Source organism: Felis catus, chromosome B1 (genome assembly GCF_018350175.1).
Source record: "Felis catus isolate Fca126 chromosome B1, F.catus_Fca126_mat1.0, whole genome shotgun sequence".
Taxonomy (NCBI): Eukaryota; Metazoa; Chordata; class Mammalia; order Carnivora; family Felidae; genus Felis; species Felis catus.
Genome location: NC_058371.1, coordinates 21,165,684 through 21,187,550, shown reverse-complemented (window position 1 = coordinate 21,187,550; position 21,867 = coordinate 21,165,684). Strand labels below are relative to the sequence as shown.

Sequence of the window (21,867 nt, the reverse complement as noted above, 5' to 3'; positions counted from 1 at the left end):
TCTTTATCTAGCTCAACACCTGCACTCAGATGACAAAACTGAGATGCTCTGGGAAAGATCGGTCTAAACCTATCATTTTTTTTTCATTACCAAGCCTTCTGCTATCCGGGCTAAGTATTTAGAGCAAAGTACTCAGCATATAATTTTGTACAAGACCAGGTAAGGGAACACTGTGGTGGTCAAATGTTGAATGCGCTTACCAGCTAAAATTAAATAAGGTCATGAGAAGTTAGTAAAATAAACCTTGCAATCGACAGAAGTTAGAGATGGCCCCGCTGGGAGGTGCCACCATGCTCCTAAATTCCACATGGAATGCTCAAGTTCAATAGCAACTTGAGACTGTTGTTTTCTAAGCTGCCGGTGGCCAAGCAGGCTGCAGAAGAGATTTATGTTAAAGAAAATCATGCTGAAGTACATCTCTCTGGTGTTTTGCCAGGAGGGGGTCTCTGCCCCACCCTCAATGGCAGCATTCGTAACTTGTTGTTGTTGTTGTTCGAGTACAGCTGACACACACACTGTTACATTAGTTCCAGGGGTACAATATAGCGACTCGTTAGCTCTACACATTATACTGCGTTCACAAGTGTAGTTAGGATCCGCCATCATTCTTCCCCGCTAAGTAATGCCTGCCCCCTTCTGCTCAAAATGCAACATCTATGCAATACAGAACAGGGAAAAATCTACAATTCAGGGATTCTGGTTCCAGTCATAATGTCCTGGTTGGGTGGTTATATAAAATAAGAGCTATCGAACGGTCTCATTATTAAGTAGCAGAAATACCTGCCAAGAGGACTCTTCCCTAGCTTTTCTTTTCTTCTCTTTTGAATTATCAGAAAAGTGGAGACAATATAATAAAATGACTAAACGGCCTGCACAACTGGAACCTACAGATAAAATGTACTGCAAATAAAGCACTACATAAATGCTGTATCTGGCACTGATTATTCTCGAATGTCTACTTAACAGCTGTGACATGAAGCATTTATATCTCTGGCTATTTCTGTCTTTGATGACGTTCAAATAATTAGTGTTTAACATGAATAAGTAGATCAAGTGGATTCGACTCTGCAGAAAAAGGCAAAGCTGACCTTCCAAAAACAGTTCTCTGAACACCCAAGGCCAAAAGCCCACCCACCTCACCCTGAGGCCAAACAAAAGAATGGAGGATCAAACTTGTTACATTAAACAACAGAAAACACTAAAGCCAAAAAAAAGAGACTGCATACCCATGTTTCTTTTCTGGTGTCAGGTGCATTTTCCACGAATATTACATGAGTAGCCGTCAAATACAAAGTACCGAGGGCTGCTTTTTTAGAAGATATTCGATCTACCAAGCGGACATTTTCGACCTAGAGAAATCATTTTGACAGAGTTATAATAAAGCAAAACACTATTCATCAAGATTAATAGTAAGAAGGTAATCCTGTGTTTAATCCAAAATATAATTTTGAGAACTTTCCCTCTTTACTTAGACCTCAGACATGTTTCTGTATATCAAAAGATTAAAATTCACCAATTACTTAAAATATAATTTTAAATGTACCACAGGTTTATAGATCTGTTCTTTAAGAATACCCTTTCCGTATTTTAAGTAAGTCAGCATTTTTAATTCAGTATATAATTCTAATTTAAAGCAGGATGTGTATGCATCAAAGTTCTGATTTTTACAATAACCATGTATGAATTATGCCTATTAAAAGGACAGTAATGCATTTCCCTATGTATTTCTCCATAGTCGAAATGGCCTCAAAGCAGTTTGCTTCCACATAAACTAGCAAGAAAATCACATATGGGAGCAAAAAGTATCCAAGGAATGTGCTGCATGTTTACAAAGAACACCTATCAAATTAAGATGCTCACTTTCATTTATAATAAAATGTCTCTAATAAATGGAAGTTTTACCACCGACCTTCGAATGGTTAAAGATTTCTGGAAACAATTTTTATCAAGTATACCTCTCATAAGCAGAGCAGTTTCAAGGATATGTGCAGTGGGATCATTCCAGTATGAAATAGAATGGAAATTCTAAGACAACCTCTACAGGGTACTAAAACCTGAAGGAACTATGACTAACAAGCATAGACACCACAACCACCCGATGCACATTCCTGTAATGATGGCAGCTTGGCAATGCCACTTACTACTTCCCAGGATCAACCTTCTACAGACACTGGCTCAGCCCTCACCCAAGTCAGGATGGTTACTCGATTCTGTGAGGGAGCTTCAGGGACTAGTAAATCATATTGGCTCCAGTCTTCAGTCTAAAATGGACGCTGGGGCCCTGCTGTATTTGGGGAGCACAGAGCTTCCCAGCTGCTCCAGGGAAGACCTAGACCTAGGGGGGGTACCAGACCTAACGAGCACTCCTCAGGACACCCAAGTCAAACAGCACTTGAGACGCTCCATTGCCCCACTCTTCTCTGAGCCCTGGAACCAAACCAGCCTTCCTACCCTACTTCTTCCCAGTTTTCAGGGATCTGAGGAGGTAAATAAAGAATGAGGTATTTAAAATATTCTTTTATTCATACGATTCAGCTGGAGGTGGTGGCATGAGTCCTGAGGCCTTGTGAAGGCCTATGGATGTTAAAGATGCTAGTTCAACAACAGGGTCTTAACCTACCAGCTCATAGTTGTAAAAAGTATTTCTTCTGTTACTCTGTTACTGATATGCTCCACATTCTTTTTTTTTTAATTAATTAATTAATTTATTTTGAGAGAGACAGAGACAGCACAAGCCGGAAGGAGAGGGGGATGGGGACAGAGAGAATCCCAAGCAGGGTCCACGCTGTCAGCACAGAGTCCAATGGGGGGCTCGAACCCACGAATTGTGAGGTCGTGACCGGAGACGAACCCAAGAATTGGACACTCAGCTGACTGAGCCATCCAGGCACCCCTGATATGTTCCACATTCTTCCACTTGGTTATTCCTCATTGTATCTCTTTTGTAAATGGTCTTCATATCATTGGTTTACTTTCCTACTAAGTGATCATCATTTCTTATGTATTCATAAAAATTGTTTATATTAATAAGGACAGTAGCCTACAGCCTAATTTTTATTTGTGTGTTTTACAACTTCCTCTTTACTTTCTAGCAGTACTTTACTTACTGCTTCTAGTCATTTTTTTCAGTGAAGTCTCTTGGATGCTCCTTGGTAGACAGGAATCTTTTCTGGTAATAATTTGTTTCTTCTTTTCTGATATTCATACATCTTTTCCTTTCCTTGTTTCATGGCATTAACCAGAAACTTCAACTAATACTAAATAGCAGTGACAATAGTCACTCATGTTTTCATTTTATTTTTTTTTTAGTAACATCTTTATTGAGATTTAATTCACATTCCACACAATTCACCTACTGAAAGTGTGCTGGTCAGTGGTTTGTAATATATTCACAGCCTTATGCAACCATTACCACAATCAATTTTAAAACATTTTCATCACCCCAAAGAGAAACCCTGTACCCACTAGCAGCCACTCTTCATTTCTTCCCCAACCATCAACCTACTTTCCGTCTCCGGGGATTCGCCTATTCTGGACAGTGCATATAAAGAGAACCCTACAGTATGTTGTATTTTGTGATTGGTTTCCTTCACTTAGCATCATGTTTTCAATCCATGTTTCAATCCAAGTTGATCCATGTAGAATATATCAGTACTTCGTTTCCTTTTATTGCCAAATAATATTTCATTATATAGATATGGATATGTCACATTTATATTTCTCCACTTGTCAGTTGATGGACATTTGGGTTGTTTCTACCTTTTGGTTATTATGAATAGTGCTGCTTTGAACATTCTTGTACAAGCGTTTGTGAGGAAATTCATTTTCATTTCTCTTGGGTACACACAGGTACGCGCACACACACACACACACACACACACACACACACACACAATACACACACACCTAGGAATGGAATTACTATGTCATATGGTAACTCTGCTTAACATTTTGAGGAACTCACACATTATTGTCCAAAGCAGGCATATCATTTTACATTCCTACTACCAATGTACGAAGGTTCCAATTTTTCCACATCTTCAACAACACTTTTTATAATCTTTCTTTTTTACTACATCCATCCTCGTAGGTAAAAGAAAGCATCTCATTGTGATTTTGATTTGCATTTCCCTGATGATTAATGATGTTGAGCATCTTTTCACGTACTCCTCTGTTTTTAATGGAAAGACTTCCAATATTTCACCACTGAGTTTGATGATTTGTTTTATCACATTGTGGAAGTGACCTATTCTTAGTTTACTAAGAATTTTGATTTTTGAACATCAGGAATGAACAGTGTGCTTTCTAAATACGTATTTGGATGAATATTTTGTTTTTACTTTAGTCCTATATAACCAATAATAGCAATACATTTCTTAATCTTTAAAGAAGTCTTGGATTCTTAGAAATGGTGTTTTAACTTTTCTTATATTTTACCACCTATAACTGTTTTGTTTTCTGTTATGTCTTTGCATCTGTGCTTTTAAGGGAGATTGACACGTACCAGCCTGTTTGTTCTACTTTTATCAGGTGAATTCATCATGGTTATGATGACACTCATTAATCTGGAAGATTAATACACAACAACTTGCTAATCATTTTTTGAAGCAAATACAGGCACTTCTTTATACATAAATAATTCTTTAATTATTGTTTCAATTTCTTATGTGGTTATGTATCGACTCAACGTTACCTTTTTAAAGATTTTTTTTTAAAGTAATCTCTACACCCAACGTGGGGCTTAAATTCACAATCCTAACATCAAGACTCACATGCTCCACCGACTAAGCCAGCCAGGTACCCCTCAGTGTTACCATTTTTTACTAAATCTCATTTTGACATCTATTTTCTTTACAAATTATCTTCTAATTGCGGTTGCCAAATTCTCATAATCTTTTAATTCCTACCTACGGATGAATCCTTCCCTCTTTATCCTTTTTCTCATTCCTAAATTGTGAATTGTTTTTACTTTCTTGTGATTAGATAGGCAAAGGGTTTTCTTCGAAGTAACAGGTCTTGGATTTATAGATTTAATAACTTTTTTCTGTTTAATTTCTGCTCCTTTGTTAGTAATATTGCAGCTTTCCTCCGTATATCACATGGCTTTGTTTCTTTGTTCATTTCTAAACTCTCAGGTTTAAGAGTCCACTCATTGATTGTCATTCTTTTTATTTAATAACAAGCCTTTAAGTCCAATCATTTCCCTCCAAGTAAATCTTTGGCTGCACCTTATGAGTTTTATTTGTGGTAGTATTCTTCTTCCTTTCCAGAGGAGTCTAAAACTGCATTTTTTTATTGAATCTTTGACCCAGGAGTATTTAAGGAGATTATTTTTCAACTCCCACATGATCAGATTATTTTATTTAAACTGTTGTTGTTAAAGGCTCTATTCTGAACTAACTACAAGAAGTATCTTATGGAAGAGAGTTGTGGGAGAAGAAAAGCAAGGGGATTTATTATTTTTGGAACACTTCTATGGGAAAATACTGATTTGCATGCTAAAATATAACTACCTAAATTAAGTGGAGGTTCAGGGGTGACACATCAGTTAGCAGTATCTAAATATGGAATGTAAATAATTTTCCCTGCCCTTCAGACTAAGGAGACAAAACTTTATTGGGATGATCATGTGGAACATAGGATAATATTTTGAGGCAAAAATATTTAGTATGGATTATTCTCTCCATAGAAGTGAAGGAAGCTATACCACTTAGATTATTTTTAGAAAACCTCGGTGAAACAGAATGAGGTTGACAGATGGTGGCAGATTAGAATACTTAATGAGATTTTTTCTGTGTCTTTTTGTTAACTTTGGCTGCTGTTGCAGGAAAATTACATTTCAAAATTTGGCAACAGTTCTTAAAGGTCCCATCACTGTTAAAAGTAATTTCGAAGTACAGGGAGAAAAAAAGAAACAAAAAAAACAATGAAGGAAACAAGATGAGCCTAATTTCCCAGTGATCTGCAACAACAAAATAAATGAGCAATAAAAATTAAAATTCAGTTGTCTGAGAAATTCTGTGACGGGGAGGGCACTGCTCAGGGGGCCATCACATGGTTTATGCTAAGATAGCCAGAACATTCTTGACTGGAACTCTAGAGTCAGTCAACTGTAGATTAAATGAAACAAATCTTAAGAGTTTGGGCACCATCCTGACAACCCACTGGTTCAATAACTCTGCCTCACTGTTCAGCTAAGTTAATTCTATCTTATTTAGACATATTATAAGCTGTATGGTAATAAGGCCTATTTCCTGTCCGGACCGACAGGACTCAGAAGACTACCAGCTTCTCTGGACAAAGTTGTTACAATTCATTTGTGTGTTCCCAGCAACACCATGTTTAAGAGACACTAGGTATTCGTGCTCTGTGAACAGTAGTTAATCTATGCAAAACATCTGACAGTGTATCATTAATCCTTGGGTGTGCATTTTTCGCATTCTGACATTTCTGAAAACGGAGTATGTCTTACGGTTAATGGGTAAGAAGCCATTGTGTCATTTTAAGTGACAGTGCTTCTGCCTTTCTTTTTGAGATACAACATCTTGGTGCATTTTGTCATCTCTGATGTCTTGGATTTGCTGAAGTGCAGTTAAGTTTGTGGTCACTGACACGTAAGTGATACTTGAAACCATGAGACCCAAAGAGGTTACCCAGGAGAACATGCAGAGTGAGAAAAGAAGAAATCTGAGGAAATCCAACCTTTAAAGTTCTGATACAAGGCGATGAATCAGAAAAACAAACTAGACAGGAATCCAGACGGAGGAGGAAAGTCAGGAGATCGTGCTGTCATGGAAACGTGCGGCGGAAATGGTTTACGAGAAGGGAAGTGTCCATTCCCAGGGCTGCTGAGACATCAAGTAAGGCAAGACGTGTAAAATGCCCAATGGGCTCAGTAACGTGGAAGATGCTGGTAACCTTAGCAGGCGTGGTCCTGGGAGCACGGAGATCTGGGAGCTTTTACACAGCAGCAGGAGGAGTGAACTCCACAGTAGTTGAGAAAGTAGAGACTCTCCTCCTTGTAGAAGGAAGGATGGGACCAGGCGGAAGGCACAGCGGGATAGCCTGACCACTGGGACGCCATCCTCCAAAGCACAGGAGGAGCATTCCGGAAGCAACCGGCATGTCAAGACATGTTAAAGAAAGAATCTTGTTGTGTTGCCAAAGAGGGGGCATCTGGAGTTGTGATACACACAGGAAATATCAACAACTCCCATTAGGGGTTGAGAGAACTTGAGAGGAGTTGAGAACTGGAGAGAAATACATTTTTTAACGTTTATTTTAGTTATTTATTTTGAGAGAGAGAATGAATGAATGAATGAATTCCAAGCAGGCTCCGCACTGTCAGTGCAAAGTCTGACACAGGGCTCAAACTCAGAAACTGTGAGACCGTGACCTGAGCTGAAATCCAGAGTCAGATGCTTAACTGACTGATCCACCCAGGCACCCCACGAGAAACACATTTTAAAGGATCAGAAAAAGAAGATGAGGCTCATTGGGCAAGGATTCATTTATCCTGCTAATAATGAAGTCTTCCCCAATCCTACAAAGGTTTCTCCCTGAGCTTTTAAAAATGGTCTTTTTTAAAAAAAATTGTGAAACATGTACTTCTTTACATAATGTTCAAAGATACAGAGATATAGAAGGAAGGGAAGAAAATCACCCATAGTCCCATAATCCAAACACAAGCACTTTTAATCTTTCAGTGTATTTTAGACAATATTTATACCTCATTTTAAGCATTATTTGATTAGGTAGTAAAGGGCCAGAAGAAATAATCGCAGGGACAAGAAAGAAAAGTCTCATCTCAGTCTTTTACTTTACTGAACCTTGCCTTTGCCCCAGATCTTCAGGAGGGTTGCTATATACCATGATGTGTTGGTGGGCTGGACGGGGGCTGTGTAGCTAGACCTGGGGCAGGCTGTAATTCTGTGCAGCAGGGGCAGGGAGAATAGACGCATGAGCAGATGCTGAGACAACCTCAGCCCCGACTCCCTCGGTGGGAGCAGGGAGTGGGGGCCAGAGGGGACTGTGGAAATGCAAACCTCCATGGGAATTGGCAGAAATTCCAGGGAGAGTTTTGGACTTCCGAAGGGAAAAGAATGGGAGTGTTCAAAATAGCCTTCCCGATAGTTCATGGATCAGGCCAATCTCAGCTGTCATTTGGTTTATGTCAAAAATTACCAAAATAATAATAATAAAAATAATTTAGAGTACTTACTCTAATGCCATGAATTGGGCTGTCCCTTTGCAGAAGTGACTTCAGTTAATCCCCACAGTAACCCCATGGGTTAGGTCCTTACATAATCCCCAGTTCACAGTTACTGGGGACCAGTTTCCCCAGGCCACTCAGGCGATCTGCCGAGCCAGAGCCCAAGTTCATTGTTGATCGAGGCTGTGGGCACCAGTGAATGCCTCTGAGATCATTTTAGTCCTGTTCTTCAAAATTAATATACGTTGGATAATTGATACACGATTATTTTAACCAATTTTATACATGAAAATTAGTATCTGAAAATTGAGGGCTTTAAGACAAAATTAAATTATAAAACCATATTCACAAGAATATTCTTGTGAATCAGCATATTCTTTGAGATAAACCCAAAGATGGACACCATGTGCAGGGAATACAAGGGTCCCAACGCGGGCCTGAGGAGGTGTTCCGCGTTCTCAGGACGAATACAGGACAGACTACCGAACATCCAATCCCATCCAACAACATGCCTGTGTATAGCACCAGGTTCAGCCGTAAGAAGAACAAAACGGTGAATAAGAGTGAGCCTTTGTCTGTCCTTACAGACTCAATGGAAGAGACTGTGCCCCAGTTTAACAGCCTTTTCATTCCCATCCCTGCTCTGCTGGCTTTAGATTGAGGGAGGAAAAAAGATTTCATCAGTTTTTCTAGGCCAAGGCTGAAAAGCTTCAATGACAACCCTGGGCCCTATCACGTCATCAGTGCCAGGTCTGAAACAGGACACCCGGATGCAGAACACAAGTCCGGCTCGGTCCTTCCCTCGCCGCCTGGGGATCCGGGGGACCTTGTAAATTGCTGAGACGCAGAGCCTCTCTTCAGCAAGTCTCCATCACACCATCTAGTTTCAATTTTGATAGAATACGAGCTTTTCCCTTCTCCCATGCAGGTCGGATATTGCATTGTGGAACATTCTGGATTCCCAGAATCGTATCAGACTAGCCTCAAAAGTAAAGCTGCTCTGCAGGACAAGAAGTCCACGGTGCGGGGTAGGATGACCTTTTATTTAAAGACAAAAGAAAGGCAAATGGCACCAGCCACCAGCTTTGCTTGGGCCAAAGACCACATGAACTAGGCTGAAGGTCACTGCCAATTGCTTGGGGGAAGAGACCCAGAGGATGTTGAACAGGGAGAAATCTAAATGCCTGCAGTAGCCAAAACCTAGGACAAGTTTATGTTCTAATCTAAGAAAAGCAGCTAGATAAATAGTTTGTCGTGCTAAATTTGGTATCATGACATTTTCTAGCTCTACCAACATGAAAAAGTATTTGCGAGTCAGGAGGCCTGGGCTCTGGTGCTCGTTCTGGTTTGGGAACTGAACTGCTGGACACAGGCAGTTTACCGCCCATCTCTGAGCTCTGACTTCTATAAGGGACCCACAGAGCATGTGGTGTCTTTCTCGAACAGGCTGCTGTGATAACTCAGTGGTACTGCTACTTTACAGACAGGCCGGAAAGCACACGAAACAGGGACTGAGAAAATATATAAAATAGTGACACAATATTAAATTCTCCAGAAATTCAGCCAGTCACATGGCTGGCCAACAAAACTCTTGTGATTTCCTAAGGGGAAAAAAGCACCAGCTCGGCACCAACACCCAATGCCTGGGGCCGAAAGGAGAGAGGTGAACGCACCAAGCCCAAGCGCAGTGCCCGCTAGCCTGGGGGAGCAGCCGCCGGGGCCCCAACAGGCTCTTTTCCGGTCTCCAGGCTCCTGGAGAATCTCCCCTTTCCTCTTTTTGGGGTCTTAGCACCTGGCTGCCTGGGAAGCTTGGAGGACTTGGTAAGGCTTCCTGGGTTATTTCTACCTCTGATAATTCAGTATCATTTGGTTTTAAGTCTGAATGAATGAAGTATCTTATTGTAGTGTTTAAATCTTTTTTTAATGTTTATTTAGTTTTGAGAAAAAAAGAGAGACAGTGTGAGCAGCAGAGGGACAGAGAGAGAGGGAGACACTGATTCCAAAGCAGGCTCCAGCTCTGAGTTGTCAGTACAGAGCCCGACCCAGGGCTGGAGATCACCAACCACGAGATCATGACCTGAGCCAAAGTCAGACGCTTCACCACTGAACCATCCAGGTGCCTCTCTTACTGTAGTGTTTAAAAGAAAGTACTTTAGTGGCCATTCTTTAACAGGTGACATCAGATTGCATCTTTGTTAAACTATTATATTTAATTGTAATGCTCATAAAATCCTTTAAGATAAAGTGAAAGAAAACATTATGTAAAATGTATCTTTACAACAGTATGCCAACCTAATTTCCGAAAACATAATATTTTAAAATCTTTCGATCTAGCCACCCATTTTTTACAATCTTTAATGGTGATATTCAGGCTACACAGCATATAGACCAAGCTGGCTTCTAATTACCCACCTGTCAATTCCCACATCACTGGTCAGAAAGTAGCCAGATGACAAGGCGGATTTGTGCAGAGACCAAACTTGAGGCCTTACTAAGCTAAGAGTGAAGGCAGAATTCATCTTTCCTAAAGGGTTCATCCACTGTAAGCAACATGCCATATGAGCCACAAACTGTGAAGATGTACAACACAAAAATGTGCACTATTACTTCAGTGTGAAATACACAATAGTTAATGGAGGTCTATCACATTGTGCAGTGATTAGCACAGTGACTAGGAGTGGTGGCCAGAGTCCCACTGCTGAGACATGGAAGCTCCCGGGTTGGGGAGCCATCCCTGGGCATCCACAGTCCTGGGCACAGAGGTTGCCCCAGCTTTAAGCAGTGCCTACTCCTTTGCTTCCCCACTCACTAACTGCTGAGAATCACAATCAGGCCAATGCAGGGCTACTGTTCCAGAAGAACCGATAAAGAAGAAAGCACAATTATAGAAGATTCCTTTCAACTTATCCCTTGAGCAGAGGGAGTGAAAGGAGGAAGGGTAATAATAATAACAGCAATACCACAATTTAATGCGCAACTAGCAGGTGCCAGATATTGTGCTAAGTATGGTGCATATGCTATTTCTAACCCTAACTGAAAGGGAGACATGGTTATCCCATCTAAAAATGATAAAATAGAGGCACATGAAGGGTAAAGCAACTGCCCATGGACTCACAGCTGGAGAGTGGCAGAGCCAGATTTTAAGCCAACAGTATGTGACCCCCACGTCCACTTCCCTAGGCCTCTCCTGTACTATACCTCTTCGGTCCAGCCCTAATATTGTACATTAAGGAAAGGCATCGTGGCCCAAAGCCTATCCTCCATTTTCCCTGAAATTTCAATTAGACAGTTACAGAGTTAATAAGTACAAAGCTCTCAATAAAGCTGAAGCATTTTCGATGGGGAGCAGCTTGGTTGGCCATTTTAAGGCTGCCTGTTCACTCCATCTCGTCTGGAAGAGCCAACCACCGTGGTCCTATGGTCATTACAGCCTGGAAAACCTGGTTCCCCAAGGGGTCCCAGGACTAGCCGGACAAAGTCTTGAAGTGAGTATTGGCATACTTCAGGTGCTAAGGAGTAATGATGTCCTGCGGCATCAGGAGAACCATTTAAGAAATCAAGTTCTACTTCTTCTAGCCAGCCATGCATTAATTATGGCAATGTCCACCCTATTAGAAAATTTTAATGGTTTTATTTATGGTCTATCTCCCTGTGTTGCCAAGTAAGACGTTTTAAGTTTGAAGCCAGAGCTCCAGGATAATGAATGATCCCACCCATAAGTAGGTACATGTGTGAGGGAAGAAGAAAAAAAGTGTATACCTCAGAGGCTATTAATAAACAGTAAGGGATAAACAAATCCATAAGAGAGACTTTGGAGATGTCATTCTTGCTCCCACTGAATGTTCACATTTCCCCGGTTAAAGTAGTGGTAACGACAGAATACACAAGAAAGGTGGACGGCATGGTTAGAGTTGCCAAATACCTTGACAAAGAAGAAAAAGTGAAGCAATAAAACATTCTTTGGACCATTTAGAGTTGTTTTAATCTCTTAAAACAGAAGAAAAAGCATTCAATTTTTCCACCTTAAAAAGAAGCACTTCTAATACTCTATTTGAAATTTGCTGTGAGAGTAGATATTAAAAGTTCTCATCACAAGAAGAAAAAATTGTAACCATATGAGGGGGTAGATGTTAACTAGACCTGTTGTGGTAATCATTTTGCAATATGAACACGTATCGAATCATGATATTGTACATCTGAAGCTAATACAATGTTGTATGTCAATTCTACCTCATACACCTGGAAAAATTAAATCCTATTGTAAAATATCACCTAAGAAACTTGTTTGCAAAAAAATAAAATAAAAAGCACTTTTTTTCCCTACTGACATAAAGTTGTTTAAATAAATAATAAGGGATAGTCACGAAGCTTTAGGAGTTTTCTAATCCAGCCATTTGATAGAAAAATCACGAACACTAATCCTTCTCCCCAAAGACAGATTTAATCTGTTTAAAACTATAAAACCAACGAAAGTCTTTTCCCAGGACCATTTTATTCAGAGGTCAGATATTGTAGAAAAACTAAGGGCAAAAATCACAAAGCACAGTCCAAGAAAATATATGACATGTAAGCAGAAGACATACTTGTACATTCTGCCCTTCATAAAACCCGTATCTTTTATATAACACAGAGGCAAATACTGGGGGGATACATACGTTGAGACTGCATAAAAATAATCCTATTTCCAAGCTGCCTAAAAATGTGTCCTGCTGTGAAGCTGAATGGTTTCTTAAAACAGAGTTAATATAGTCAGATACAACACAAGGTGAGGTTCCTATGAAAGAACCCCATGAATATTAGACAGCTGCCATCCATCAGCTTTTAATTTAATTATGCCCTTTTGATTTAATTGTTATTAACTTGTTGAGCATCTACGCTGCACCAAGCACCCAGACTATTTACCAAAGGATATCTAACTGGTAACACTGCCTGCAGATTATATGACTTCACCTCTGTCAGGAATCTTCTACACCCAAGAGAGAAAAATCTCAACCTCATATTGCTTAAGCCAAAAGAAATCTGACTGAAGTGTGCATTCATAAGTATCTGTGGTGAGGCTGGCTTCACAGTGGCCAGGGGTTCAAAACACCCAGCCCCTCGTCCTCATCTCTCAGTGGTCCCCCTCTGTGGGCTCTTGGCTCTCTGCTCATGGGGGCTCCAGCGATCCAACCCCACCTCCCACCACACCCATGACCAGTGAGAAAAAGCACCAAAGACCCTAACAAAGACTCACTGCCCTTCACTGGGTCCTTAAGCTTGCAATGACATGATTTTGGCTGGATTTGAGGTACAAGCCACACCACAAACACAGGGACTGACAAAAGAGTAGGCATGGCCCTGAGAGGGAGAGGTGAGAACTGATGGTGACCAGCCAAGGCCTGCACATGTCCACCACACGACCTGTTCCCAGGACTGTCACCCAAGCAGTCATCCTACTGCACTCTTTCATGTCACCCCATATTCAAAACCGCAGGAGCTCCCCACTGCTGCTGGGCAAAACCTTCCACAGCCTGGCCCCTTCTTTAAAGCAGGTTCCCTTTTTAATACCCCAAACCACTGCTGGTATCATATGACAGATGCCATTGATTATTCTCCAAAGATACACTGACCTACTAGAGTCTATGCATGTAAAGGTAATTCTTCCTTGAATTTCTTCCTCTACCACCTAGCCTGTGTGGCTCACATCTTCAACCTCCCTCCCCAGGTAGCAACTTCTCTCTGGGCAGAGCCAATTTCAACCAGGTTAACTGAAGAGAGTTCCAATTTGAAAAGAAGAGAAACCACTTTGAAACAGACTCATAATCCAAGGGGTTTAGACAGACCCATGGGTAGATATTGGTAGAAAAGTTCATCCCAGTCATCTTGATCTAATTTCCAAAAGTAAGGGGGAAAAAGATAGATGTGTCCACCCAGACTCTTTTGTTACGGTAGTTGCACAGAAGGACACTGAAAATTAATAAAAATTCTGGAATTATATGCATGTTAGAAAGATATTTATTCAGTGTGTCAGCTTCCAAAGTGAAGTACCCCAATTTGTTATTGGGTTATTGGGTTATTGGGTTATTTCCCCAATTTGCTGGAGAATTTAAGTCCTTTGTCCACATGGGAAATTGGGGACTTGATAGACATATGTCTACAGATTTTTGAGCCACCTACAAATCTCCAAATAATTCCAACAAATAATGCTATAGTCTGGGGAAAAAACATAAGATTTGCAAAAAATGCTTTTAGAAGAAAAAAAGTCAGTCAAGATAAGGATATTTTTACCCAGCTGAGGTCAAGGTAAAGGAAACATCTTAATGATTTCAGATAGCCTTGAATGCCTATAAATGGGCAGGTTGTTGAGTTCCATGTACCTATACAATTGTTACAACAGTAGATCTGGCTGCAATTTCACTAAACTTTAAAAATTCCCTGAAAGGGATAATAAAGCCAAAATAGTTAGTGACACAGAGCCACAGCTACTTAAGAACTGAGTGCTAGGAATTCTTGGAAAAAGCAGAGGCCATTTTTGCTCAGGGGAAACTACAAACGTTATGCCAGCAGCCAATTCTCATAAATAAAAAGTCAGGCACTTGAGAGTTTTGTACAGGGTCCATATAATTTATTTTGGTAGGATGACCCTGGATGTGTAGGCTTAAAAGAACATGTGCTGTTGAACAAGAGGACAGTCCCAGGATTTATTTCAACACCACCTTAAAATAACCCCAACCAAAAATACCATTTTCAACAAGCTCAAATAAGAGAAAAAGAGGAAGAAATATGAGGAAAATAAATGGAGAACAGATGTGAGGCCCATTGTAACTCAAAGAATAAATGTATGGAGTGATCTATTAAAGATCATTTAAAAACAATAATCATTTAAAAAAAATAATAAAACAGTCTTGGGAGACTAAGACCTTGCTATTGACCTTGAAGCATTATAGAAAGTCAGAGGCTTAGTTTGATGATTTTCCTCCAAAAAGATTTCTAAAATTCTAAAATGCTTCTGCAGTTGACATCTTTTGGACAAAGGCACTCTTAGCAAAGCACTAGGCTGTCTACTTATATAGCTCTTTGGGAACTATGGGAAAATATTTTTCCTAGGGCAAGTTGTGCCAATTAGAACTTACTGCTGGTCCGAAGAGAGGAGAGAGCCGGGCTTGGACAGAACCAAGTCGTACACACCCCTCCCACCATCTTCTGGCAAGTGTCAGTGCCAGAGGACAGAGGGGTACTGCCATCCACCCAGGGCGAGGCCAGGTTCCAGCTCATTTACACGTTCCCATGCCTCACCCAGGGCTCCCAGCCCCCAAGGACAGACTCCATAATCCACACCACATTCTTCTCCTACTCCTCCTACAGCACAGCCCTCTGGAGGCCATCACCACCATTCTGGGAAGTAAGTGTAAGCAGAGAACCCTGCAGACACGAAGACGTGGTGGGCTCTTCTGAGCCCAGGGAGAAAGGCTGTACTGCCACCCTGTCGCCATGAGCTCGGAGGCCACCAAGGGCAGTGAGGACCCACTCACTCAGCACAGCATGGCCCTTCCAGCTGAACACCCAAGACCTGCCTCCTCACCACAACCTTTCCTCGACCATCCCACTCCACAGCAACCATTCTCTGTCCCGTGGATTGCTGTGGCCCCTGCGGCCATTGCTATTTATTTTCCCTTTACCTTGTGCTGCCTTATTACGTGCTGTTTGCACCAGACCACAGCACTGCTGCTGAGAATACATATCCCTTATCCCCACTATTCTCTGCAGCACCATGAACAATGCTACAATAGAACCGTGGGAAGAGAGAAGGAGACACAGTCAGTGGCTTACTGGCTTCCTGAAATGAGAGACCACTGCAGTGATGTCAGAGGAACGTAACACCCCTCGACTGTGGGGCCCTAAGGACAGACATTATGCCCCTTCACCTTTCCATCCTGATGCCTAGCCCAGGTATGTGCCAAAATATTCGTCCGGTGACACAAAATTAACAACATTATGGTAAAACAAAGTATGGGAGCGCTTGTAGGTAAAATCACATCTGATTAACGAGGAATGCTAAATAGTGAAAGTGAATTTTCAGACAAGAAGGTAAGGAATATTCAGTTGTGGAAGATGTTGCAAGTATAAAAGAAGAACAGACATCGAGGGGGAAAAAAACCCAAACTTGGTTGGCAAAAGTGAAAACAAAGTGCCCTGTAGCTAACTTAGAACTAAGACTTTTTACTTTTTCCCGCAGCTGGGATATAGTATTCAGCTGTAGTTGAAAAATCAGTCTTTAAGAGCTGCTGTAAACACAAGCCAGCATGTAAAAAGAAAAACTATGCCATTAAACTAGATAGATTTTTTTTAAGTCCATTAGTCTTCATATAGGACACAGATTACCCATTGTTGTAGAATCTGCTAAGTTTTAAGAAAGTTAGTTCATCTTTGCTTTAGGTCACACGTTCCTTATGTGACTGCTGCATAGGAATACATAGCTCTTCATAAACAGTCTTATTTGTCAAGCGGGACTAAAGAAGATACCAACGTCCTGTCAGTTTATGGGTATGCTGCACGGCTGAACTTGGAGTCACTGTGCACGATTCTTTTTTCTTGCTGTCATTTATAACATGCTTTGTGAAAATCCTTGGGACTAAAGTTACAATGTCAACTTCAAAGCTGGTTTTCCTTGCAAAACTCAAATCTGTGAGGTTGGGACCAAGCCCAGGTAGAACATGTTTATTGGAAGCCATTCTTCTATTTTCTCATTAAGTATTTTTGAATTAAATATTAGCATAATTGTGTAAGAAATAAGGACAAAAATAGTAGGATGCTAGGCTGCTGAAAGATAGTGAAGCATGGACGCAACATCACTTTAAACCATTCCTGTGACCCATTCACTGGAAGAGTATTCACTGTGCAACTTGAGTCCCCGCTAGGAAGAGAGTGCTCTCAGCACTGTGGATGCAGTCGTGGACAAAACAAAGCCACTGCTCACACGGAGCCCGTGTTCTGTTTGGGGACGAGTGGGCAGGAATAGGCAAGAAGTAAAATAAATACATATATGCACACCAGAAGATTCTGGGGAGCAAAGTCAAGCTGGGTAAGCAGTTGGGTATAGACAGGCATCAGCAAGCCCAGGAAAGTCCCCTGTAATAAAATGATGGGATATTTCAGTAGAGAACCAAAGTAAGTAAGAGGACCGGCCAGAAGGAAATCCAGGAAAAGAGCATTTCAGGCAAAAGGAACAACAAATGAAAGGCCGTGAGCTAGAACAGTCTGGACATGCCCAAGTGTCTACAAGGAGTTGATATTGGGACCAGAGGAGCAGGAGACGAGGTGCCCCAGGAAGCCAGGGTGATCTGTAGCACCTTCCAGGACAATGTGAGGACTCTGGCTTTCCCTCTGAGTGGGGTGGGAAACAACTGGGAGGTTTACAGGATTTGGTAAATAAATCTAAAAATGGAAGGTTTTCTAAGGTCTTGGCTTACAGCGATTATATGAATATCTACATGTATTTAAAGAGTATCTTTTATTTCTTTCCTGCAATGTAAGTTCCACAAAACTAGGGACCCTGTCTGTCTAGTCCATCATTGGATTCCCAGGGCCTAAAACCATACCTGGCATATAGGACGCACTCAAGGAATACTTGATGAGCGTACAAGTGAATGAATAAATGCAAGAATGATGTCTTTGAATCTATCCACTTAGCTCAAGAAGGCAGAAGCCCTTTCTTCAAACCACCACTCCCCAAACTGGCGAACAGTTCACTTCAAAGTGTAAGTCAACTGTGTAAATGTACCTGGAACATGCTAAATAACTTTGACTTTGCTACATGCCCCAGGGAATGAAAGTTTCTTTCATAGCTTGGCAATAACTTCATTTCTCCGGGAATCTGTGATAAGCAGTATTTTAACAAACGAAAAAGAAGAGAAAAGTAAACATACAATTTTTATAAAGTTGTCATAGCCTGCCACAAAACTTTAAGTGGGGGTTATTTTTAAACTATTTTAAATGGCTGTGGGAGGAAGGGTTGGGTTTATGTCCTGGGAAGTACTTTTACTCCCAAAGGCTTCAACTAGCTGTCCACCAGGGGAAAGGGCACTAAAAAAAATAGCTTAGACTGTTTCTGGCTTAAGAAATATGCTACAAAATGAGCTGCCTTGGATTCTCTCTAAGTGCAACACAGGAATACAAAACTGAACCATCACACGGGACAAAGTCACGGAATCCTGAGTGTTTGGTCGAAGAGTTTAATTTCATGCATACTTCACAGCTTGTCCTGTTCAGATTGGAAAAGCCAATAAAAATAAGCTTTAAATAAGGATGAGAAAATATATGTACATCTGCGAAAATAAACATTCCAGACACTGTTTTTCTGGCAGAGATATGACAGAAATGACAACTGAACAGAACCAGTTAAAGACGAAAGTTCAAGGGCAAATACTGAGATTTACTAATAAATAAATAAAACGGACATACATAAAAGGTTACAGTTTCAAGTCTACCATTCCTCACAAGATTTCCAAAGTTTCAAGGTATATAATGCCTTCATTATATCCCTTTTGAAAACTTTAAGGTTACCATGTTACTTTCAGCCACTTTAAAAAAAAAAAATCAAAGCGTGTCTCTCAGTTTCTTCTGCACACATCCACTCCAAAAAGATTCTCCCTCAGCAATCCAGGGTGATGTCACTGAGGCTTTGTGAAGAGGAACCCAGGCCACTGCAAAGGATTCCTGAACAAAGCTTGACATCTTTCCTAAAATCCACGTGATTCCATATTCATCCATGTTCGATAAATTAATGTTTTTATAAAAGGAAAATATGCTCTCAAGTATGGGTGTGAAGTACAGTAGGGTTACAGGAAGGCATTCTTTGTAGAGTGCCTTCAGAGGAAACAATGTAACCCATTGTGCAGTGGGGAAGCAAGTAAGTCAAATGACATGTTTGGATTAAGAAAATGTTTTTTATTATCAAATTTGATAGAAGCCATTTCAGCATACAAACCTGTGGCCACCTCTTTGTGCACTAAAGATGATGATAAAAGTAATAAAAACAGCTGAAATGTACTGAATGCCAAGTTACTAAGCACCTTAAATGTATTCTCTGGTTCAGTCTCCTAACTGGTTCCAGATGAAGAAATCAAGGCTTTGAGAGACCTCAGATGACTCATTTAAGAACATATACCTAGCTACAAGTCAAGATTCTGTGATACTAGTTGAGGCTGAATATGGACATCAAAAAATACAACTGCATGTCCAGTAAGAAACCCATGCATCTACGGCCTATGCAAAATCAGTTCAACAGGGAACTGATTTCCCACAAGGGTGTCAAGACAAGAAAAGACTTTTCAATAAATGATGCTGGGACAGCTGGAATTCGATGAGAAAAGAATGAATTTGGACCTCTAATTCACACCAAACACAAAAATTAACTCAAAATGGATCAAAGACCTGAACAGTATAAATCTTTGTGACCACAGATAAGGCGATGACTTCTTAGATAAGCCACCTAAAGTATAAACAACCAAAGAAAAATAGGTAAACTGTGCTTAATCAAAATTAGAAATGTTTGCACTTCAAAGATGTTTGCACAGCGCAGAAGATGAAAAAAAAAAAAAACAAGCCATAGAACAGGAGCAAGCATTTTCAACTCCTATATCTGGTGGGGGTGCCTGAGTGGCTCAGTCAGTTAAGCATCTGACTTCAGCTCAGGTCATGATCTCACAGTTCGTGGGTTCGAGCTCTGTGTCGGGCTCTCTGCTGACAGCTCAGAGCCTGGAGCCTGCTTCAGATTCTGTGTCTCCCTCTTTCTCTGCCCCTCCCCTGCTCGCACTCTGTCTCTCTCTCTCTCTCTCTCTCTCTCTCAAAAATAAACATTAAAAAAAAAAAAAAAAGGAACTGGTGTCTAGAATACATAAAGTTCTGATATCCAGAACATATAAAGGCTTAACAACTCAACAATCAAAAGATAGACAACCCAATTTAAAATGAACAAAAGGCTTAGGACATAACATAGGAGAAAATCTCAATGACCTAGGTTTTGGAAATGACTTTTTAAATACAACACCAAAGGCATGATCTATTAATTAATTAATTTGCCTACATGGCTCAGTTGGTTAAGTGTCCAACTCTTGATTTCAGCTCAGGTCATGATCCCAGGGTCATGGGATCAAGCCCTATGTTAGACTCCGTGCTGAGTGTGGAACCTGCTTAAGATTGTCTCTCTCACTCTCTCTCTCTCTCTCTCTAAAATTAAAAGAAAAGGGGGAGGGACACCTGGGTGGCTCAGTCAGTTAAGTGTCCTACTCTTGGTTTCTGCTCAGGTCATGATCTCGCAGTTTATTGGGTTCCAGCCCCGCGTCAGGCTCCATGCTGACAATGCAGAGCCTGCTTGGGATTCTTGGCTTTCCTCTTTCTCTGTCCCTCCCCAACTCATGCTGTTTGTCTCTCTCAAAACAAATAAATAAACTTAAAAAACAATAACAACAACAACAACAAAAACCTGTGTGGAAGACACTGTCAAGAAAATGAGAAGAAAAGCTACAGACTGGGGGAAAATATTTGCCAAAGACGTTTCTGATAAAAAGACAACTTGGTTAAAAAAAAAAAATGGGCCAAAGACCTTAAGAGACACCTCACCAAAGACACGCAGATGGCAAACAAGCCCCTGACAACACCAAATGCTGATGAGGATGTGGAACAACAGAAGTTCACATTCACTGCTGGTGGGAGTTTGGAAGACAGTCCGTTGGTTTCTTACAAAACTACACATAACCTTACCACATAATCCAGCAAGTGTGCTCCTTAGCATTTACCCAAAGAAGGCGAAAACTCACATCCACACAAAAACACATTACGGGGATGTTTATAACAGCTGTATTCACAATTGCCGAAACTTGGGAGCAACAAAGATGACCTTCAGGAGGTGGATGGGTAAATAAAATGTGGTATACCCAGACAAAAGAGTATCATTCAGCATTAAAAAGAAATGAGTTATCAAGTGATGACAAGATATGGTGGAAACCTAAACGTATATTACTGAGTGAAAGAAGCCAATCAGAAAAGGCGACGTACTGTATGATTCCAACTAGATAATATTCTAGAAAAGGCAAAACTCTGTAGACACTAGAAAGATCAGAGGTTGCCAGAGTTGAGGGTGTGGACAGACGGACAAACAAATGGAACACAGAGGATTTTCAGGGCAGTGAAACCACTCCATATGATACTATACTGATGGATACATGTCACTATAAGTTTGTCAAACCCATAAAATGTACAACAGCAAGAATGAACCCTAATGTAAACCACGTGCTCTGGGTGATAATGATGTGTCAGTATACATTCATCAGTAGTGACAAATGGACCACTCTGACTCAGATGTCAACAATGGGGAAAAGTATGTATGTGTCAGGGCAGGAAGTATACGGAAATCTATACCTTTTGCTCAGTACTGCTGTGAACCTAAAACTGCTTTAAAAACCGAAGAGGCTGAGGTACCTGGGTGGCTCAGTTGGTTAAGTGTCCAACTTCAGCTCAGGCCATGATCTCAAAGTTCATGAGTTCGAAACCCATGTCGGGCTATGGGCTGACAATACAGAGCCTGCTTGGGATTCTCTCTCTCCTTCTCTCTCTACCCCTGTCCTGCTCTCTCTTTCTCAAAAATAAATAAATAAATTTTTTAAAAATAACAAATA

At 40.8% G+C, this 21,867-nt stretch overlaps 1 protein-coding gene across 2 annotated transcripts in view; it reads right to left on the bottom strand.

Moving 5' to 3' along the window:
- MTMR7 (myotubularin related protein 7) overlaps positions 1-21,867 on the bottom strand; it is a 126,896-nt gene that overhangs the window by 65,762 nt on the left and 39,267 nt on the right. For both annotated transcript variants that reach the window (XM_019828309.3, XM_003984625.6), the window contains one exon: positions 1,227-1,349. In XM_019828309.3, coding sequence (XP_019683868.2) covers positions 1,227-1,349 — 123 coding nt within the window. The remainder of the gene's footprint in view (positions 1-1,226; positions 1,350-21,867) is intronic.